The 20,286-nt window shown below is 42.4% G+C and overlaps 1 protein-coding gene across 1 annotated transcript in view; it reads left to right on the forward strand.

The window, feature by feature from the left end:
- Positions 1 to 1,565: 1,565 nt before the first annotated feature.
- Positions 1,566 to 20,286, forward strand: part of MACC1 (MET transcriptional regulator MACC1) — a 31,328-nt gene continuing 12,607 nt past the window's right edge. The window contains exons 1-3 of the mRNA XM_081164467.1: positions 1,566 to 1,713; positions 12,462 to 12,569; positions 12,896 to 14,946. Coding sequence (XP_081020593.1) covers positions 12,470 to 12,569; positions 12,896 to 14,946 — 2,151 coding nt within the window. The 5' untranslated portion in view covers positions 1,566 to 1,713; positions 12,462 to 12,469. The remainder of the gene's footprint in view (positions 1,714 to 12,461; positions 12,570 to 12,895; positions 14,947 to 20,286) is intronic.

Here is a 20,286-nt window from a genome sequence, read left to right on the forward strand (position 1 = left end):
GTATCCTGGTTTAAGAACAGCTTAGTTTATGAACAACTTGGATTAAGAACACTGCAAACCCGGAAGTAGGTGTTTTGGTTCGTGAACTTTGCCTTAGAAGCAGAACATGTTTCGCTTCCTGTTGAGTGTGTTCCATTTGTAAATTGAGTCCCCCGATGCTATGGGAAAGCATGCCTTGGTTTAAGAACACTTTGGTTTAAGAACAGACTTCCAGAACGGATTACGTTCATAAACCAAGGTACCACTGTACTTCCCTTGATCAGAACACTATACTTCTGCTGATGCAGCCTATTAAATACATTAATATATTGCAGCTGGGGGAGTGAATGGGATAGCAGGAAATTTGGGGGGAGCATCCACTACACAGAATAAACTTTGCCACTAGGGCAGAAGTCAAGTACAGTAATCACAGCAGGCACAGTGCAAATAAAAACAAAGGTCTAAAATCAAGATAGGCTACTTCAATCAAGATTAGGATTGTTGTCTTCTCTTGAGAACCCAGCCAGAATAAAAACTGACTGGGAGACACACAGCACTCGCACCTTAATGAAACGTGCATTGTGCGGGTAGCATATCTGCCATTTTGGATGCCACACTCTCATGCTGCACTCTTGCCCTGGAAAAAGGCCCTTTTTGAGGCGACAGTGAGACGTGAATCACGTGAGTTACCCAGGAGCAGGCCTCAGAAGAGACATGCCCTGCTTTTTGGTCTCCAAAAGCTGGGATAGTATGGGGTAGTGCAAAGTTGTGGCTAAGGGGGTCAGACTAGGACCTGGGAGTTCAGAGTTCAAATCCCCACTCAGCCATACTGTATGACCTTGGGCTGCTCACAGTCTTTCAGCCTGAAGCTACCTCACAGGGTTATTGTGCAGTTAAAATAGAAAGGTGGAAAACCATGAGCACTACGTGCAGCACCTTGGAGAAAAAGAGGGATATAAATATTAGAATGAATGAATGAAATAATGATATATATTTTTTGCAACCACCAGCACCAGTCATGTCTCCAACCTCTCCTGCACCACCTCTTAAGACGTCACAGGGGATGACCTGTTCTTTTGTTTTCCTTTAGTGGCATTTCCCTATTTCTTCTATAGCCAACAACTAAAACATTCGTGCCACCCCAGCTTATCTGCCTGGCGACAGCTCAGAGTTTCTCCTATCCATAATCCGGTCTTTCAGGTTTCGAGGCTATTTTTAAAGCTCTCGCAGCTTTGAAATCTAAAAAGCAAAGAATTCGCCCCAGCATTCCTCGGCTCTGTTATTTCCTCTCTACTCTTTAATTCCCATTCGGCCACAGCAGGGCCAAGCCGAGCAAACTCCGAAGAAAACAAAATCCAGAGCCCGACTCCCCCTCTTTCTTACTCTCTCTCCCGCCCTCAGGTGAAACTTCAGTGGCCGGACCAGCTTTCCTAGTTTCAGGTGGAGGCCCAGGTGAGTCGAATGGAGTTATGGGTAATGTAGTTCATTTTTTCTTCCAGTAGGAGTTACTAGGCGGCATCGGAACTCAGAGTTCCAGAAAGCCTTGCGGCCTCCAACCCACAAACAGAAGGTGTGTCTTCTAATTAGAATTCCTAACCTGTTCACTTTTTCTTTTCTTTTTTAAATTTCAAGCCAGCATGGGATCCCCAAGAGCGCTTTAGAACACGCTTGTCTCCAAAGCAATGCCCTTAGGATAAGCAGCTGCTGCGGATTTGAAGGGAGAAAGGACCAAAGGTACGTGGGTTTTGTTTCACCTTAAAGTTTCAAAGTTCAGGTGAGGGGGAGATGGGCGGAATGGGGTTGGGGAGGCAACATGGATATGGACAGATTTGCATGCGGAGTGGATCCGCTTCCTGATCGCGCTCTGCGACCATCTCTTCTCTTCGCTTTTCTTTTACAAATCGGCAGCCTCAGCATCGGAGCCGCATTTCACCCTCAACTAAGAAGGAGCTTTCGCTGCCATCGCGCCCCTAAGTTTGGGGCAAGTTTATCGTGCTGTTTCCATGTAGAAAGCACCTGTGGGCATTGGAGCCGACTCCTAGGTGCCGAGGTCCCTTCGTCCCACCCACCCACCCACTCATAAAATATATGAGGGGACCGTTCTCCCCAAAGCTGATGGGCACTGCCACTCAAATGGTGTGCATGCTCCGCATCATGTGATCGATTACCCAGTGATGTGATCGATCATGTGATCAATAATGTGAGGTGGGGAATACCCCAATATTTTACTCAAGTTGGCTCCCCTGCCTGTGGGCATCACTCCCCATTTTATAGAACCATTACTGATGTTTGTATCAATAGGAGAACTAATTTTTAAACCTAGAGCAATTTACAAGGTTTCATACACTCCCAGGGCACTTTTGCTTTTTAGTCCATTAGCTTCTCGGCTTGAATCTTTTCTCGTTACAGGGCTCTTGGCCCATGTAAGCTGTGGAGCCATTTCAGAGATGAAGTAGTCCCTGCTGGTTTCCAGCATAAGACATTGGGTGATAACCTACAAATGTGGTTAAGAGCCCCCAGGCACGTTAAACATCGATTCTGTGGAAGGGTTGGCTTAAAAGCTGATCGAAACAATGCCCCGATAACTCCTTTTATGAGGAGTCAACACTACTCAGTCCTGGGTAAAATGCTATTCTTTGCCTCGCATCACAAAAGAAGGAAACATTCAATTATACATCTTATTCCTAATCCTAGCGATATCTTTTACTCAATCCAAATGGCATGTTACGGCTAAAATCTGGGTGCGGGGTTACTCTGCCACCCAGCTCATCGGACTAAGTCCGTGGGTCCCTGCGGAAGAAAATGAGCTCAGCCGGACACAGGAGCAAACTGCAGAAGGTCCAAGTTTATTGCGCAACAGGTTCAAGGCGAGATTGAACCCAGAGAAAGGGGTGACATGAACTTTTGAAATTTCCCTCCATATCCCAGAATACAGTGCAAAATACATCCCAGTTACATCATGAATACATTAAGAAGAGGTTGGGTTATACAGATTAACATATGGAGGAGGGAGGGGTGAATATGCAGAGAGCTGGAGATATGCGCAGATAAGCACATCCTGAGAAGGCAATGGTCCATGTTTGCATAGTCTGTCACCTGGCATCGCCTGGAGGAAGGGTTTGGCAGAGTGATTTTGACTGGATTACTTGAGAGATTATGGAGGACAGGGGAGGGGTGATGGAGTCCTAGAGAAATTGAGCAAATATATTGTAGTGAATAAGACATGCCCCCCCTTCCGTAACATGACCTATTATAGCATAAAGAACAGAAAGTGTGTGTTGCTAAAAGGTTTTACTGATGTAATGTAAGACTTTTCGACTAATGAGATAATTTGAACTGGTTGATTGATGAGCCAGAATCTGAAGCATGAGGATATAGTAGGTGTTTGTAGCAGTTGTACTTTTTGGCCCAAAGCTTTAAAATGATGAATCACTTGAAACTGGAGATACAATTATTTACATCCAGTTCAGTGTGAGTTGAGTTCCATTTGTGGGATGATTCTTTTTTTTTTTTTTTAACCACCGCTTGTGTCCTGTGAAAAACCACATTTACGTGTTGGGAAACCTATGAGAGCAGTGTGGGGTATAGAAGGATGTCACTGGGGGAGGCAGAAGAAACCGAGAGCTTCCCCTTGGTGATGGCCATAGATCAATGGTAGACTATCTGCTTTGCACGCAGAACATTCATGGCATCTGGTAGGGCTGGGAACGTCCCTTGTTTAAAACCCTGGAGAGCTGCTGTCAGCTTGCATAGTCTGAGCTGGATGAACCAGTTGGCATAAGGCAGCCTCTTCTGTTCCCTGCCCAAGCTGAAGTGCCTTCCACTTGTGATTGGGCCACTTTGGAACCAACCCACTGGAATATAATGGAATTCAACATTGTCTAGATATAAAGGATAGCTTGCAACTTGCAAGCCAGACTCTAGCTGGGCAGTCACCATTGCTTATGCTGTTTTACTGTTCACTCTGCCAGGGGTGGAGGGCAGTACATTCAGAGAATTCTGGGCTGGCTCGGTCCTGCAAACTGCCTTTGGGAGCTTTCTTTGAGTTACCACTGGCTGGGATCCTGCCAGTAGTAGGATACGTATGGTCTTATGTGGTATCCATCACTGCAACTGTTGGGGGCTTGAACTGCTGGTGGGTCTGGGCTCCCAATCTTCTTCAGCAGCTGTCAGATGCACCAGATTGGGATTATCTAGCTAAATTTGGAAGCCTCTGGACCAGATGCAGCAAGTTGGTTATAACTGTACACAGCCTTTCTCACTGTGATATACAAACTGCATTAGAGCTTGTGCACAAAATTATGTCGAACCACAGTTTACCCTGAGGCTAAATGATGACTGGCCTTGAAGTTTACCTCATAGCTATTTAAAATTGGATGGACACCGCTGCATTTGCTAAACTAACTCGACAGTATCCTGTAGCAGTTTGCTCAAAATACTAATTAGATGCTGTGTTAGTCGTCGTATTGAACATAGCTTTCTCTTCTTTATAATGATGGAGAGGCTATTAATTCACTGTAAGAAAAGCTGGTGAGGGAAGAGATGGGGAAAAATACAGTTAAGCTAGCATAGTTCTTTCTTGACAGGTTTTTGTCTTCCAAAATAAATGGTCCTATTCTCACTCATATTTGCAGGTTTTTCTGCTTAGCAATTTAGAAACCTTACTGCTTTCTACGCTTCCTGTAATCCCTTTCCTTCCGCCAGTTACTTGTAAAATATTATCTTGTAATAAATACATTAACGGGTCAAAATGGGATTATATTATCAATTTATAAACCTTAATAGACGCAAAACTTTCATATTTAAAAGCTATCCCCTCCTTTAATCGCTTCTCTGCCTGAGCTTTGCACTCAATAGACACCCTCATTAAATTGCCCATTACAGTGCTTGAGTTTTCAGAGAAGCTTTGGTTAATTCCCAGCTCTTCAGTGTCTGCCTTGCATTTGAGTTATTTCTTCCCTAAGTGCTTTATTCTGCATTTTAGCTATAGCAATTTTAATTGGCTTCTGTGTTACATTTCAGGCTTTTTAGACTTTTCTCATAATCCTATCAAACTTAAATTTATTAATGGTGTTTCTTCAGTCTTGGTTTTGACACATACCTTCTTCGGGTTAAGTCGCACAACCCTCTTAGCACAGTACTTGCTCCAGAGAAAACTTGATCATCGTGTGTGTGTGTGTGTGTGTGTGTGTGTGTGTGTGTGTGTGGAGCTCTGCATGGATAGACTGATTATTTCTAGTCTTGGTGTTATGTTAAAAAAAGGATATCTGTTTGGTAAAGTAGATGTGTGATTCATCTCTTTCACATAGGTATTTGTATGGTTTTAACAGATATTATTGTGTGTGTGTGTGTGTGTGTGTATAGAGAGAGAGAGAGAGTGTGTCTTAATTCTACCAATGTTTGATTGTTTTTTAATTATTGTTTCCCCCAATTTTTCTAGCTGTTCTTATTTTTATCTGTAAGCTGCCTTGTGCTCCTTTCAGGAAAAAGGCAGGGCAAATAATAATAATAATAATAATAATAATAATAATAATAATAATAATAATACAACCCTGGGGTGGATTATTTGAATCTCTGTGTCAGTTCTTCATAGTTTTGGGAGTTAGTGGGAAGCCTCTTGAGATTCTAATTACCTAATGAAGTTATTCTTCACTACTGAGAAACTTGTTGATAGTTTCTCTTCAGTTCCAAGGTGAAGGGTAACCTTAAGACCTTACCCTTAAGAAAAGGGTAACCTTAAGACCTTACCCTTAAGAAAATAATTGCCAATTCATACCTTGATTTTTATATGATGAAATTAATGCATGTGATGAAATTGTGAATGTTTGTCATGAACGTACCCTGTGTGGCAATAAGTGAGATTTACCAATAGTATTTATCGGTACCTTTTCTTAAGAAAAATATTGCCTACTGAAAGGAACTTGGACTAGATAACTGAGTGGCCTTTCAAAATAATAGTGTATATCATCTTTCATTAAGACATTGAGACAGAGATGGGGATCCTGTGCCTCATCCCCTCAGATGCCAGACTCCAACTCCCATCAGCCTCTGCCATCATGGCCAATCATCAGGGCTGATGGGAGCTGGAGTTCAACATTTGGAGAGCCATAAGGTCCCCATCGCTGCCTTAAGGCAACCCACCCACTGCATGCATATTTCGAATTGTTTAATATGTACAGTCAGGTCTTTCCTCATCTCAGACTTGAGTGGCACTGTCTTAGTTTCGTTACACAACCATATTCCTCCAAATTTCAGCACGGTACAGCATATTTAATGGCAGACTGTGTTTTACTCTTTCTGTATGACTGATTGTGCAGGCATGTACTGAACTTGCACTTATGATATACATTGCTATCGGCAAGGAAGATTGGTTCTCAGCCAGGGAATGTTTCTCTTAGTTTTCACTGTTGTGACAAAATATGAGCTGGTGTCCTTTTGCTCAAAGTGGAAGGCTTGTTAGGTTCCTGTGAGTTCAGAACACCCAGGATGACCAACCAGCAGCCTCAGACTTTTTCAAAAGATTCTATATATTTCTGAAATATGAAGCATTAACGGGAAATAGACTGTAAAAGGAGATCCAAATCACGCGCAACTGTCCATTTTTGTGTGAAGATAAATTTACTCTACAAAAAGCCTTGATAGAGTGCAGGCGGCTGTGGGATTGTCAGCGATTGGCTTTAAAGCTACTGAGCTGTAGCACTCCTGTTCAATTTATATTTAAGAGGCAATGATTTTCTGTTCTAATGAAAAGCAATAAAGGTTTAAAAGCAATGAAAGAACTGGTGGGTTGTGTTGCCTGAACTTCCTGAAGTAGCTAGGGGAAGAACAGTGATATGGGACAGAATTTTCCATGGAAATTTTGCCAGTGCTGTATTTTTCCAGGAGTACTTTTTGATTTCATGAGTTTGTCATTAACAACGAATGGGTGCCGATTGCAAATACCATGTTAGGCAAGCTTGGCAGTTTCAGAGTTGTTAGCTTTGTTCATTAAAGGCAAGTAAAATAAGCATGCCAAGTTAGATCCCTCCCCATGGCATACAAAAAAAAATCCAATGCAAATTAGCCCACTTGGCCTAGGGAATTTTCTAGTCAGAAAATTTTCAAGAAGATCCACGTCACTGGGGAGGAAGAGAGTCAAGAAGATGGGTGGAATGTGGGGCGGGACTATTCAGTAAGTGGGGTTGCCATATATCTTTTTGCGGTATGTTTGTTTGTGGCAGGTGAAAATTAAACAGGTATAACTCTTCATTGTATCTCCATCCCAGGAAAGACCATAATGTTCGTATTTTTTATTGAAAGGAGTCCTGCCAGCTGATATAGTTGACATCCCTAGAAGATAGTGGAGGAGGAACTTGCCATATGCCTCCCACTCCAGTCATCCCCAATTCCACAAATGGAAAAAAGTGGCCTACATTTATGAATCTGCTTAGGGCAGGGATGGGGAACCTGTGACCCTCCAGGTGTTGCTGGACTCTAAACTCTGATTAGCCTTCACAAGCATGGCCAACAGTCAGGGATGATGGGTGTTGGAGTCCTAGCAACATCTGTAGGGGCCCAGGGTTCACATCTCTGACTTGGGGACACAAGAAGGAAGATGAGGAGTAAGGACCAAATCCTCTTCTTCTCCAGCTCTTACTTTCACCCGCCTCCCTTCATCTGAGCTTTTCTAAGCTGTTAATAAATAGAGAGGAGGGAGGAGGTCAGCTGGCCTCAACACATGCAGCAGAATGAGGAAGAAAAATCCCGAGATGATAGAACAGATGAACTGGAGGTGTGGAATTGCATTACCAGCCTTTCCCAACCTTCAGACCCCAGTTGTAGTCCAACAACGTATGGGGGACCCAAGGATGGGAAAAGCACATACAGTACAAAGAAATTCATGCAAATCCAGTGCTAGCATTGTAGAGAGTGCAACTGGATAAGAACCTTTCTTCATTTTATTTTGTTTGCAGTATTTTAGGGTTTTAACACGGCACACCTCCACCTGTATGCAACTTGACACCTCAGCAGGCCATATGTCTAGACCAGGAGCCTCTTTGGAAGTCAGGGCTGGGCTGTCTTCTTGCTGCAAGGCTCCTATATTTTAAGGCTGCATTTAGTGTGCCAGCTTTGAATCCGTCAGCGTAAATGCTAACTTGTCAGTTGTAAATGCTTACTTAAGCAATGTCTTTATTAGGAACATATTGGCAGAGACACAAAATAATATCATTAGCTACCAAGTGCAACATTTGCAGTGTTCTACTCAATCTTGTACTCAATCTTATGGTGGTTTTTGAAATGATGTTGGCTTCTCTTGCCATGTCATCAGGAATTATTGGGGCGGACTGAGTTTTGTTTCTTGGTATCCTGGAGTTTTATGCACTTTGTGGTCAATACTTGCTTGCTCTTGTCCAATCAACATCCATCCATTTCTGCTTTGGGCAAAATCAGAAATCCTGATACAGGAACTCGAAGGAAATTTGCTACCTGGAGAAATTAGAACAAGCCTAACGGCTATCTAGGCTCCTAAAGCAGAACAGCTAAGAATGGAAAAGTCAATCACCAGATAAATTTAGTGTTGAAAAACAGGTGCATGTATCTGCCTCCCATGGTCTGGACACCTTAGTCAGAACAATATGTAGCAATACCTCAGGCTGCATTGTCTTCTGTTGCTGGGGAAAACAAATATTATTTTGTAATGCACTGGAGGATTTTGCTGCTGTGGTGGCAAAGTCTGGCTTCACTCGTTAGAGCTGAAATATATTTCACTATGAGACGTTTTTCTTTCCCTTGTGTTTTCTGGCAGGCTTGTCAGCCCAGTAGTACCCATCAAACAGAAAAGTTCAGTGCTTAAATCCTCTCTTTGGGTAATGCGTTCCTGAAACTATTGATGCCCATTTTTTGCCTGTCAATCCTTTCAGGAGTTTTGTTTATTAGGTCAATATGTTTATTGAATGTCAAGCAGTATAATATCAGGAACATTTGTGTAAAACATAAAGGTGATTCAATTATATATATATATATATATATATATATATATATATATATATATATATAAAAAACACCCAGGATACTGAAATAGAGCATTTAAAATTGCTGTCTATTTTAAAAGTTCACCAAGGAGCCAGAAAACAAGCTGAGCACTGTGCCCAGCTTTCTGAGGTAAACTCTTTAAATGTCATGCTAGCTAGTCTCCCAAGAAATGCCCTAAGGATGCTCTCAAGTGCTTAAATAGTGTAAAAAGCTCTCTTTTTTGGGTCTGCCACAAGCAGTTTAAATTGGCATTTATTACTTTTATAGAGCATGTAGCTCAGTCTCCTGTAAAGAGACTAGCTAATAACTGGCTGCTTTCTCACACTAAAAAAAATGAGGAGAAAACAGTTGTGACACAGAGAAATATGGGGGCACCCCCCTTCAAGCTCTTGACTTTATTTACCCCTGCCCCCAACACTACTTCCTTCAAATGCCATTTTATAGAAGTAAACAGCTGAGTAGGGAAAATCAAGGCCCAGAAAAAATGGGGAAAAACCATGTTGTGTTATAAGCCAGATTGTGTTTTAAGTCAGTAATGTGTACACTGCCTGAGTTGCTGTGAGTTGGGGGTGCAAATTGAGCAGAACTCTGATCTGAAGCTCTTTTTCTCCTCTCCCACATTCACAATGACTGCCTGCTCCTTTTTCTATTTTACAGAAATTATGCAGGTTATTTTCTTAGAGGCACTTCTATGACATTTTCATACTAAAGCCATCACCTACAAAACCACAAGGAAGGAAGCCAATCCCTTTTAATTCTCAACCCCGGTCAACTTTAAAAATGTCTAGCACAAAAAAATCCCTGCATCTATATACTTCAGAAATATTGCAGGTTTCTTACCTAGAATCATAGAATTGTGGAGTTAGAAGGGACCCTGAGGGTAATCAACCTGTAATAAATGATACCTAGTGGTGTCTCTCTAATATATGCAATTTTCATCTAAATTGCTTCACAAAACAATAGAGGGGTATTAAGTGATTAAAATAAATAAATAAATCCCAAACTGGCAAAGGCTGTTCTTGCAGAAGAAACTACTGCTAGTGTCCTTCAGAAATTTGGCTTTGTTCCTTCCCTCAGAGGGGGCTGCCATTTATGAAAGTTTTGCCCAGTTCAGCTAAAAAAGAAGAGAGTTATTGATTACAGTATTATCTAAAAGACAACAACTGCATTTTTAAGGAGCCCAGCAACAACAGCAACAAGCCATTGCATTGTTCTTCTGGAATTTCTTAGGTGTTATGCAATATAACAAACAAACAAACAAACAAACAAACAAACAAACAATTTCAGCTATTTTCATCAAATTCTATCAAAAAAGGGGGGGAATGTAGCCATTTTTTATTTCTCCATAATAGTAAATAGGGGGTCATAAATGTCTTGTTCTGCCAAACTGAGTTTCGAACCTGAGCTGGATCAGGCAACCTTCAAATGGATCTGAGGTGAATTGATCTGTTTTCCAAAGCACTTAATCAAATCCTGAGGTAAATAATGTAGTTGGTGCATACTCCCAGCTCAAATGGAAGCTGGTGTCTCCAAGTCATAAGACATGTTTCAATATATTGGGATGCTGTAGTTGGCAACGTATCTATCACAGTTACTGTATACAGGTAGGCAGAGTTCCTTCTCAACTGTAGCAACCCAAAAAGCATATTCCTGCTGCCTATATTGTTTAATCTGTAATACCCTTTTTAAAATGCTCCCTGGCTTTTAAACCACTTTTTACATATATCTAAAATACTGGTAGTGTTTTTTGGGCACTTTTAGTGCATTTCTAATTGTTTTGCTGTGTTTTATTGTAAACTATCCTGGTATACATATTATGCAGGGCAGTTAGTATATATAAATCCCTGAAATAATAATAATAATAAAAGCATACTGAAATGCCAGTATGTGGAACTAGTTTCTGTTTCATCTATGATTGTATGTTTTAAACACAAACCTATGAAAGATCACATTGTACAGTGTATGTTGCAAAATTTGTCAGATAAAACAAAGAGTGCATTTCTCCCCCTGCTTACTGACCTGCATTCGGATTAAACAAAATGCCCTTGTGCCACCCTTCTTGGCTGTGTTATAAAATACACACCTTTTCTGGCATGGATATGAAGTTCTGTGTTAAGTTCTGGAGAACTTAAATGATAAGGCTATCTGTGTTTTGGAATCTTTGAGTGCCCCTTTATAAGAGTATCACTCTTAAGAGGCTGGAATTATTTGCCTAGTCTAGTGTTTACATTTCCAGACAAAGATGTATTGAAAAATCAAAAATCAGTTCTTTTGGGGGAATAGCATTCTCTGTTTGTTTCCGTAAATTTTGCAAGCAGGCAGTATCCGAGAGAATCAATATAACTGGGCTGCCATTATACTCTCTCTCAGGGGTCAGCAAACTTTTTCAGCAGGGGGCCGGTCCACTGTCCCTCAGACCTTGGGGGGGGGCAGACTATATTTTGAAAAAAACCCACATGAATGAATTCCTATGCCCCACAAATAACCCAGAGATGCATTTTAAATAAAAGGACACATTCTACTCATGTAAAAACACACTGATTCCTGGACCACCTGCGGGCCGGATTTAGAAAGCATTGGGCCAGATCCAGCCCCCGGGCCATAGTTTACCTACCCATGCTCTACACGCAATATTTACTTTGGATGCTAAAACTGAATTGGCAAATCAGGTCCTTCTTTTTTCTCTGTGGCAGCAAGAACATGTACCCAGGGTCGTCTTTACTCGGGTGCAAGGGGTGTGGGGCACCCGGGTGCCAAATTTGGGGGGCGCAAGGCGCCCGCCGCTGAAGCCACCTAAGCTCTTAACTATCTTCCTGTTATGAAATAATAAATAATTTTGATCAAGCTAGAAAAACAAAATACATATATACCTAGGTATTACCGAAATGTATACCTACTGTTTCACTAAAGGACTTTTGACTTTGTGCGCTCATTTACCAAAGATGTGCCGCACCAGCAATGGCGCTTGTCATTCTCAATGGTGCCGTGCACATGAAATTAACTAAATTTGGGGGCGCTGGGTGGGTCTTTGCATCCTGGCGGTGCATATGCTAAAGACGCCCCTGCACGTACCTATGGGACTTTATAAGCACAGACCCTGTGCAGACATTAAGCAAGTGGGAAATTTAGCACAGGGAAGGAGAGCAAAATCTGCTTCTGTTATTGTAATTCCTCCCTCTGTGCATGGAGAAGAAATTACTTTGAAAGACTGCGCAGGGATAAACAGCCCACACAACATGACTTGCAGTCTTAACCAATATCTGCTCAGGTGTAAGTCCTGTTGAATTCAATGGGGCTTCCTCCCAGGTAAGTGAGCCTAAACTCAAATAGGCAACTATCCATTCCTCCCTATTGTGAAGTTAATGTGAGGAATTCCTAAGCCATTTCTTTCTGGACTTTGATTACGATTTATGCCTTGTGGTTCTAAAACATTTATTGGTTAGTAAAGCAACTTGTCTTAAATCTGTTAGGAAGAAAGATGTCTGCATCCTGTCATATAAAGGAGATTTCATGGAGTAAGTCAGAGGGATGTCTGGTTGACTTGGATGACGGCAGCCCTGCAAGAAATGATTGGACAGGTATGTTGCTAGCATCCTACCTTCTTAAGCAGAGTTCTGATCGGAATCTACATTTGCTTGATAAATGCTTGGTTTATTTAATTTAATTTTATTATATTTATTGAATTTATATAGTGCCCTATACCCAGAGGTCTCAGGGTGGTCCAGAGAACAAAATCAAAATATAAAACCACAAAATATATAATCAAAATAAAAACAACATATTGCAGCTGGTATTTTTAGTTAATGTAAGGGAAACTGAAGTATCTTGACAAATGCAGAATATTAGGTAGAAGACAATAAATATAAAGTCGCCATACTTAACTTCATTTTCTTCTTTTTAACAGATGACAGAGAAAATGAACTGGAGCTGAAGTCTCATTGGTCTGAGGAATTTAAGCAACGTGTCCCTGGAGCATTTAAGACCAATCCTTTTTGGAATGTACTGTCAGCATCCAATCCCTTTTTAGACGATGTAGCTCAGTCAAACAACAGAGAAAAAAGTGACAAGCGCATATCTATCTTAAAAGAAGATCCCTATTTATTTTTTAGAGATCTAAATAACAGAGACTCCACTGCTTCATCTGGAGACGAATTGAATCTTGATTATCTTTTTCTTCGCAAATCTTCCAGGAGATCGGCAAAATCTCGGAGTGTTTCAGATCTTTTGGATATTGTAGGGACTAAGACATTTGAACTCCCTAGCACGGCACCGTCCAACCATATCCTGCCTCCAAACAGTGAACCCCTTCAGAATGATCGTGAGGCCTATAAGACAGCATGGTTGAATCAAAGGCAGCTGGCCCGATCTTGCCTGGATTTGAATGCAATAAACCAGAGTCCAGGATGGGCCCAAACCCAGTCTGTAGAAACCCATATAGCTTGCAAAGTGAGTCATGAAGGCGGCTCAGTGCAGCTTCCTGACTCGGAGATTGCGGTTCATTTCCCCGAAGGCCACGTAGCCTTTGGAGAATTCCAAGAGGTTGGCTTACAGGCAATCCTTGACTCCCCACCATCGCTCAACCATGAGTTTTCAACCACTGTGAGCCCATTGATTGAACTGACATTAAGTAACCTCAATACCACAGAAGCCATTTTGCTCGAAATGAAAATTGCAGCTGAGGTGAAGAAGGACCCTTTCAGTCAGGTTATGACTGAAATTGTATGTCTCTGCGGTTTTACCAAAGAGGGTCCGTTTGAAAGAATAAACAACTGTTACATCTATAAAGATACTATCCAAGTCAAGCTGACGGACCTAAGTCACTTGATGTACATTGTGGCTGTAGCCCAAACCAATACAATTAATTCACCAGCAAGCGCTTGGGAGTATATACACAGAAAGCTCTCAGTTGGGATTTATGGACCCAAACATATCCACCCTTCTTTCACAGTTGTATTTGCCCTGTTTGGCCACAACTATGTTCCAGAGAAACTTACAGTATGTGACATTAAAAAGGGTGGAAAGAGCATGCCCCCTGTGGTTTTCCAGCTCTGGGGAAAGCATACATTTGCACTTGAGAAGCCACAAGATCTCAATATTTTTGTGGCCTCTTGTGACCCTGATTTTGAAGTGAAGGAAGAGGATCAGAGGAAAGAAATTAAAGAAGGGATACTGAAAGGGGGCGGCGAAGTTATTCACCAACACTTCCCATTTTCTATAATCAACAGAAGGAAAATACATCTATTTGTCTTCCGCGTCCAGGTGAAAGTCCCAAGCAACAACGTGGTGTGCCAGTTTTACATCACAACCCCTGAGCCAGCTCCAAAGCCATTAACTGGGGTGTTCAACAAGCCAAACCGATTAGAAAGACGCAAGGCGGTCAACTCTGCCCCACTGCTGTCGACGCCAACAATTAAATATCCAGTTTTTCAGGACAAAGCTTTACATGTTGCCAGCTATGGTGTAGCTTTGAAGACAGTATTGCGTCAAAATAAAATTGACTATTTGCTAGAATATTTTAAAGGCGACACAATAGCGCTTCTTGGCGAAGATAAGGTGAAAGCCATCGGACAGGCTAAAGTAAAAGAATGGTACGTGGGCATTCTTAGAAGAAAAGTTGGCCTCGTACACTGCAAAAATGTCAAAGTGATAGCCAAAGACCAAGCTATGGATATTGATGATAGCACAATCACAACCAAAAGCCTTCTTGAGCAAATCGCTTTGCCTTTTAGAAAGCTGACTTATATCTACGCAGCAATCTTATCCACGGTATCAGAGAAAATGAACGATTGGAAAGCTTTAGCTGATGCCCTTGGATTTTCGAACATGTCTTTGGATGCTTTCAGTGATGTACAAGCTGACAAAGAATCAGAAAAAGTAGCCTACGTTGTGAAGAAGCTCAAGGAAGTCTGCCACGATAACAGAAATACAAGGCGTTTCCTGTACGAGCTGTCTGTTGTAAGTACTGCTTGGATGTGCCCTGTTAGGCCACATTCACACCAAACATTTGACCCCTATTCTCACAGAGCTACTGTACATTTCCCAGAGTTCCCTGGGAGGGAGGATTGACAGTTAAATCACTCTGGAAATTGTAGTTCTGTAAGGAAAATGGGAGTCTCCTAGCAACTCTCACCACCCTTAACAAACGATAGTTCCCAGAATTCTTTGGGGGAAGCCATGACATGCTTTAAATGCATGGTGGGGATGTGGTCTTTGTTTATGTGAGGCCCAAATGAGCAATAATTGACTTAGCTAATTTGTTGGGATTATGGTTATCCTTCTCCACCTCAAGGCCTGTAGGCAGGTGACATGACGGTGATCCAGCAAAGCTATTTTAGTCGGAAAAATGGCTTTGTTAGCTGTGCGAGCTGCAGCTGCAATGGAAAACGTTTAAAGCAGTTCTTGGCTCTGTACGTAGTTCTCTCACATGCTCCTTTATAGGTTTGTTGGATCCTGACCAAGATGTCTGAAAAAAGCTGGTTGTGAAAATGTTCACTTAATGTTGAAATTATGTAGAAGCTGTGCGGCAAAAACACACTGTTGATCACTGGGCTCTTTAGTTTTTTTATCAACTTATAAGAGCCTGCCTAGTTCCTTATGAAAGCCTGGAAGTGTGGGAGCCAACAGAGTGTACTTCAGTTGTTGTTCTCCCATCATCCCTGACTGTAATTCCCGTCATCCCTGACCATTGGCCATGTTGTCTGGCTGGGGCTGATGAGAGTTTGAATCCAGTACACTGGGGAACCCAGCGTGGTGTAGAAGTTAGGGCAGGCATAGGCAAACTCGGCCCTCCAGATGTTTTGAGACTACAGTTCCCATCATCCCTGACCACTGGTCCTGTTAGCTAGGGATGATGGGAGTTGTAGTCCCAAAACAACTGGAGGCCCGAGTTTGCCTATGCCTGAGTTAGGGTGTTGGAATAGGATCTAGGAAACAGGGGTTCAAGTCTCCACTCAGCCATTAAGCTCACTGGGTGACCTTGGGCCAATCACCAACTTTCAGCCTGTCTCACAGGGTTGTTGTGAGAATAACATGGAGCCATGTATGCTGCCTTGAACTCCTTGATATAAATGCAATAATGGAAAACATGATGTTGGCTACCTCTGGTGCAGTCCGCCTCCCATCTCTGGAAAACATAAATGCCAGACAACTTTTCCTTTATCCCTATGGTAGAATTCCTGCCATAACCCTTCAGAATCATAGGTGGAATTATTTGGGGGACGTTAAAGATAGCTGTGCGACCTGATGATCAGCTGATGGGTGAGACACCTTGCCCCTTTGTAATGAGCCAGACCCCTTCATCCTGTGATCTCACCTCTCAGCAGCACTGGCATTGCGAACGCTTTCTAGCTGGAACTGAAGTTCTTCCTGCATCTCAGCACTTCGCTCAATGTAGAGCAGCATTTCCCAACCCGGTGCTCTCCGGACATTGTTGGGCTCAAGCTCCTCTTCATCCCAACCAGCATAGCCGGTAGTCCAGCTGCACCAGGAAGCCTGAATGCAGAGTGCTGTTCCCCCTGAAAGTTGTTTTGAAGGTGTCTCCCCTTACAGTGGTACCTTGGGTTACAGACGCTTCAGGTTAAATACGCTTCAGGTTACAGACTCCACTAACCCAGAAATAGTACCTTGGGGTTAAGAACTTTGCTTCAGGATGAGAACAGAAATCATGCTCTGGCGGCACGGCGGCAGCGGGAGGCCCCATTAGCTAAAGTGGTGCTTCAGGTTAAGAACAGTTTCAGGTTAAGAACGGACCTCCGGAACAAATTAAGTACTTAACCTGAGGTACCACTGTATCTGGGTTTCCCCTGACTTTCCTCATTGCGCAATTGTAGCTGCAAGCAATCTTCCTCCATAATGAAGATTTCTCCTTAAATTTTCAGTATCAGCCTGATAATTGCATTCAGTTAATGTATTTATTGGTAGAGAAACAAGAATCGTTACTGTAGCACTTTGGTTTGCAAGGAAGTGTACTTAAATGGTTTGCCTGGCAGCGTTGCAATGGCTTTATGGTACTTTCTTCTACTTGAAAAGTGTAATAGCTAGAGGGACTATTCTTTCTCTGTTGACTAAGGGAGCAATCCTATTTTGTTTATTTGTTTGCTTATTAAATTTGTATACATAATATGCAAGAAGCTGGCATAAAGCAAGCCAGATTGAAAACTCTGTTCAAGAGCAGGGCTACTGCTGGCTGAGCCTGACAGAGGGAAAGGAAGCCTTTAGAAAAAGATTTGAGTTATCCCATCCTTTTTGCTGGCTTAAGGGTAAAGGTAAAGGACCCCTGGATGGTTAAGTCCAGTCAAAGGTGACTATGGGGTTGTGGCGCTCATCTCGCTTTCAGGCCAGGGGAGCCAGCGTTTGTCCACAGACAGCTTTCTGGTTCATGTAGCCAGCATGACTAAACCACTTCTGGTGCAATGGAACATCGTGACAGAAACTAGAGCGCATGGAAACACTGTTTACCTTCCCACTGCAGCGGTACCTATTTATCTACTTGCACTGGCGTGCTTTCGAATTGCTACGTTGGCAGGAGCTGGGACAGAGCAATGGGAGCTCACTCCGTTGCAGGGATTCGAACCGATCGGCAAGCCCAAGAGGCTCAGTGGTTTAGACCACAGCGCAACCTACACTGGGTTGCCATGTCATGTGACCAAGCGAATAGGCTTAGGATCCAGCTCTGGTCCCGCCCCCAGAATGCCCCTTCCTTAGGCCCTAGGCTGGCAAAAGATATGTTGGGTTGGGCCCCGGCAGAGACAGGATGAGACATGCCCTTATTTAAATATACACTCTCCCCAGCTCTCACACACTAAGGTCCTTTCACAGTGGCTCGCTATCAAAGTCATAACAAAACACAACACAACACTGTCAACACACACCCTTAAAAAAAGCTTGAAAACAAAAAAACACAGCAAGCCAGACAGAAACACTGTGACACATAGGTCTGCAGTCTTCACACCCGACTAAAATTCAACAAATAGGGATACAAACCTAACTTTAGCAGGAGGGAGTTCCACAGATGAGGTGCCACAACTGAGAAGGCCTTTTCCTTGGATCACTGCCTGTGGTGGGATCCCAAGGAGCGCCTTCCCAGTAGATCTTAAAGTACAGGCTGGTGGATAATGGGACAGGCGCCCCTACAGGGATCCAAGTCATTCAGGGCACTGTAAGTTATCAACAGGACCTTGAATGGGGCCCAGTACTGTACTGTCAGTCAATGCTGAACCATTGTTACATGGTTCAGAAAAGAAGCATAGCTCCAGCATGGTCAATGGTTCCAGTATTTCATTATTGTGTGTCCCACCCCCTTGTTTTTAGCTGTTCTTATTTTACCTGTAAGCCACCTAGCATTGGGAAATGCTGGTTTTGGACATAAGCCTTTCAAATCTTAGTCCTTTTTCTGTGATGACATGTTGCTCATTAGCAAGTTGCTCAAAATAACAGAAGCCCTTTAGCTTAAAAATAGCAAGCACTGGAAGTCATGGGTTTCGTCATTGTCAGGATATATATACTACCGCTTAAGGACTTCTCACTAGTTCTCTGCAGCTGCAGTTTTAAGCATGGACTTGCAGGTAAAAGTTATGTCTCTTGCCTCCAGCTTCTTCCCCAAGGCTATATTTTCAGGCTCATTATACAGGTGTAGTTCTTGGTAAAACCTAAGTACCTTTTTGTTTTCTTTTTTACAATGGCAGCTTTCTGCCAAAGAGCTGCAGCATCTTAAAGGCCCGAGAATATAATTGATGCACATGATTGTACAGTGGTACCTCGGATTACATACACTTCAGGTTACATACGCTTCAGCTTACAGACTCCGCTAACCCAGAAATAGTACCTCAGGTTAAGAACTTTGCTTCAGGATGAGGACAGAAATCGTGCTCCCGCAGCGCGGCGGCAGCAGGAGACCCCATTAGCTAAAGTGGTGCTTCAGGTTAAGAACAGTTTCAGGTTAAGAACGGACCTCCGGAACGAATTAAGTACTTAACCTGAGGTACCACTGTACATAGGATGGAAATGGTGTGGAGATGCTGTGTAGGATCAGGCCAGCATATGATCTGTTATGGTCGGTCTGTGCAGTGCCCACATTCAACCTATGCAGACACACTTTTTGGGTGGCCTCCTTGTGAGGAAAGCAATGTTAAAATGGAGCAGCCTCTATTTCTTCCAAAGATCTTCTATGAATCCAGTGTTTCTGTGTTTCTTCCTGAAATAACCACATTAGCAGATCAAGTTTCCATCTTGGTGTGGGATATGCAGCTGTCCCATTCTGGGATCGAACCTGCAACCTTGGTGTTATCAGCACCCCGCTCTAACCAACTGAAGAAATGGGAGTTTCAACCTCTGGAGAGCCAGAGATTCCTACTTAAACCTTGCATTATTGGTTAGTTGTAAGCTGTTGTGATTTTTTTAAAAATGATAGTACAGTCATACCTTGGTTTTCAAACAACTTAGTTCTTGAATATTTTGGCTCATGAACGCTGCAAACCTGGAAGTGAGTGTTCCGGTTTGCGAACTATTTTTGGAAGCCAAACGTCCGACGGGGCTTTCCAACATTTTGGAAGTCAAACAGACTTCCAGAACGGATTCCATTTGACTTCCAAGGTACAACTGTATATAAATATTGTAAATAAAACAACATTTTAAGGGCAAAACAGAAGAGATATTTTCTTGTCTCTGACGGAATGCCATTTGTTTTGTTCAGTTTTGGGCCAGCAGAGCAAAGCGATTGCATTTACATAAACCTGAGCATTTTAAAAGGACGCTCAAGTAAAAAGGGCTGAGAGCAAGAAGTCATCAGTTCCTGGCTTTTCTTCTGTGAAAAATGATTATACAAATGGGCCACAGTACCCATATACATTTCTTTTCCTAAGCAGATTTTATCCTCCTGCAGCCTAGTTTTAAAGTAATTGCTCAGGAGAGAACTTTCAGTAATTTCAGCCGGTCTTTTCCCTGGCTAATGACTATAGGCAGGACTGTCCTAAATATCTGTAATCAGGAATAATGAGTAAACTCTATTATTGATTATGTGATCCTAAGACTGACATTTATATAAAACCATACTCTTCTTTCTGGGAACAGTATGCCATTTTTGGCAGTATAGGGAAAAATCTGGAAAAAACAACCGTAATTAGTTCAGATTTCCTTTCAAATCTGGCTCCTAGGCTAATTTTTCTAGGGAAAGAGAATTGATACAGATTCACCAGGGGTTAGTAAAATTGGTAACAATTATTCCAGTGTATCTATTGTTTTGCTGTCAGACGCAAGATTCACAAAGCCCTACTCAACTTGGAGCCAAAAGTACCTTGA

This window comes from Podarcis bocagei, assembly GCF_964188305.1.
Source record: "Podarcis bocagei genome assembly, chromosome: 12".
In the NCBI taxonomy this organism is placed as follows: domain Eukaryota; kingdom Metazoa; phylum Chordata; class Lepidosauria; order Squamata; family Lacertidae; genus Podarcis; species Podarcis bocagei.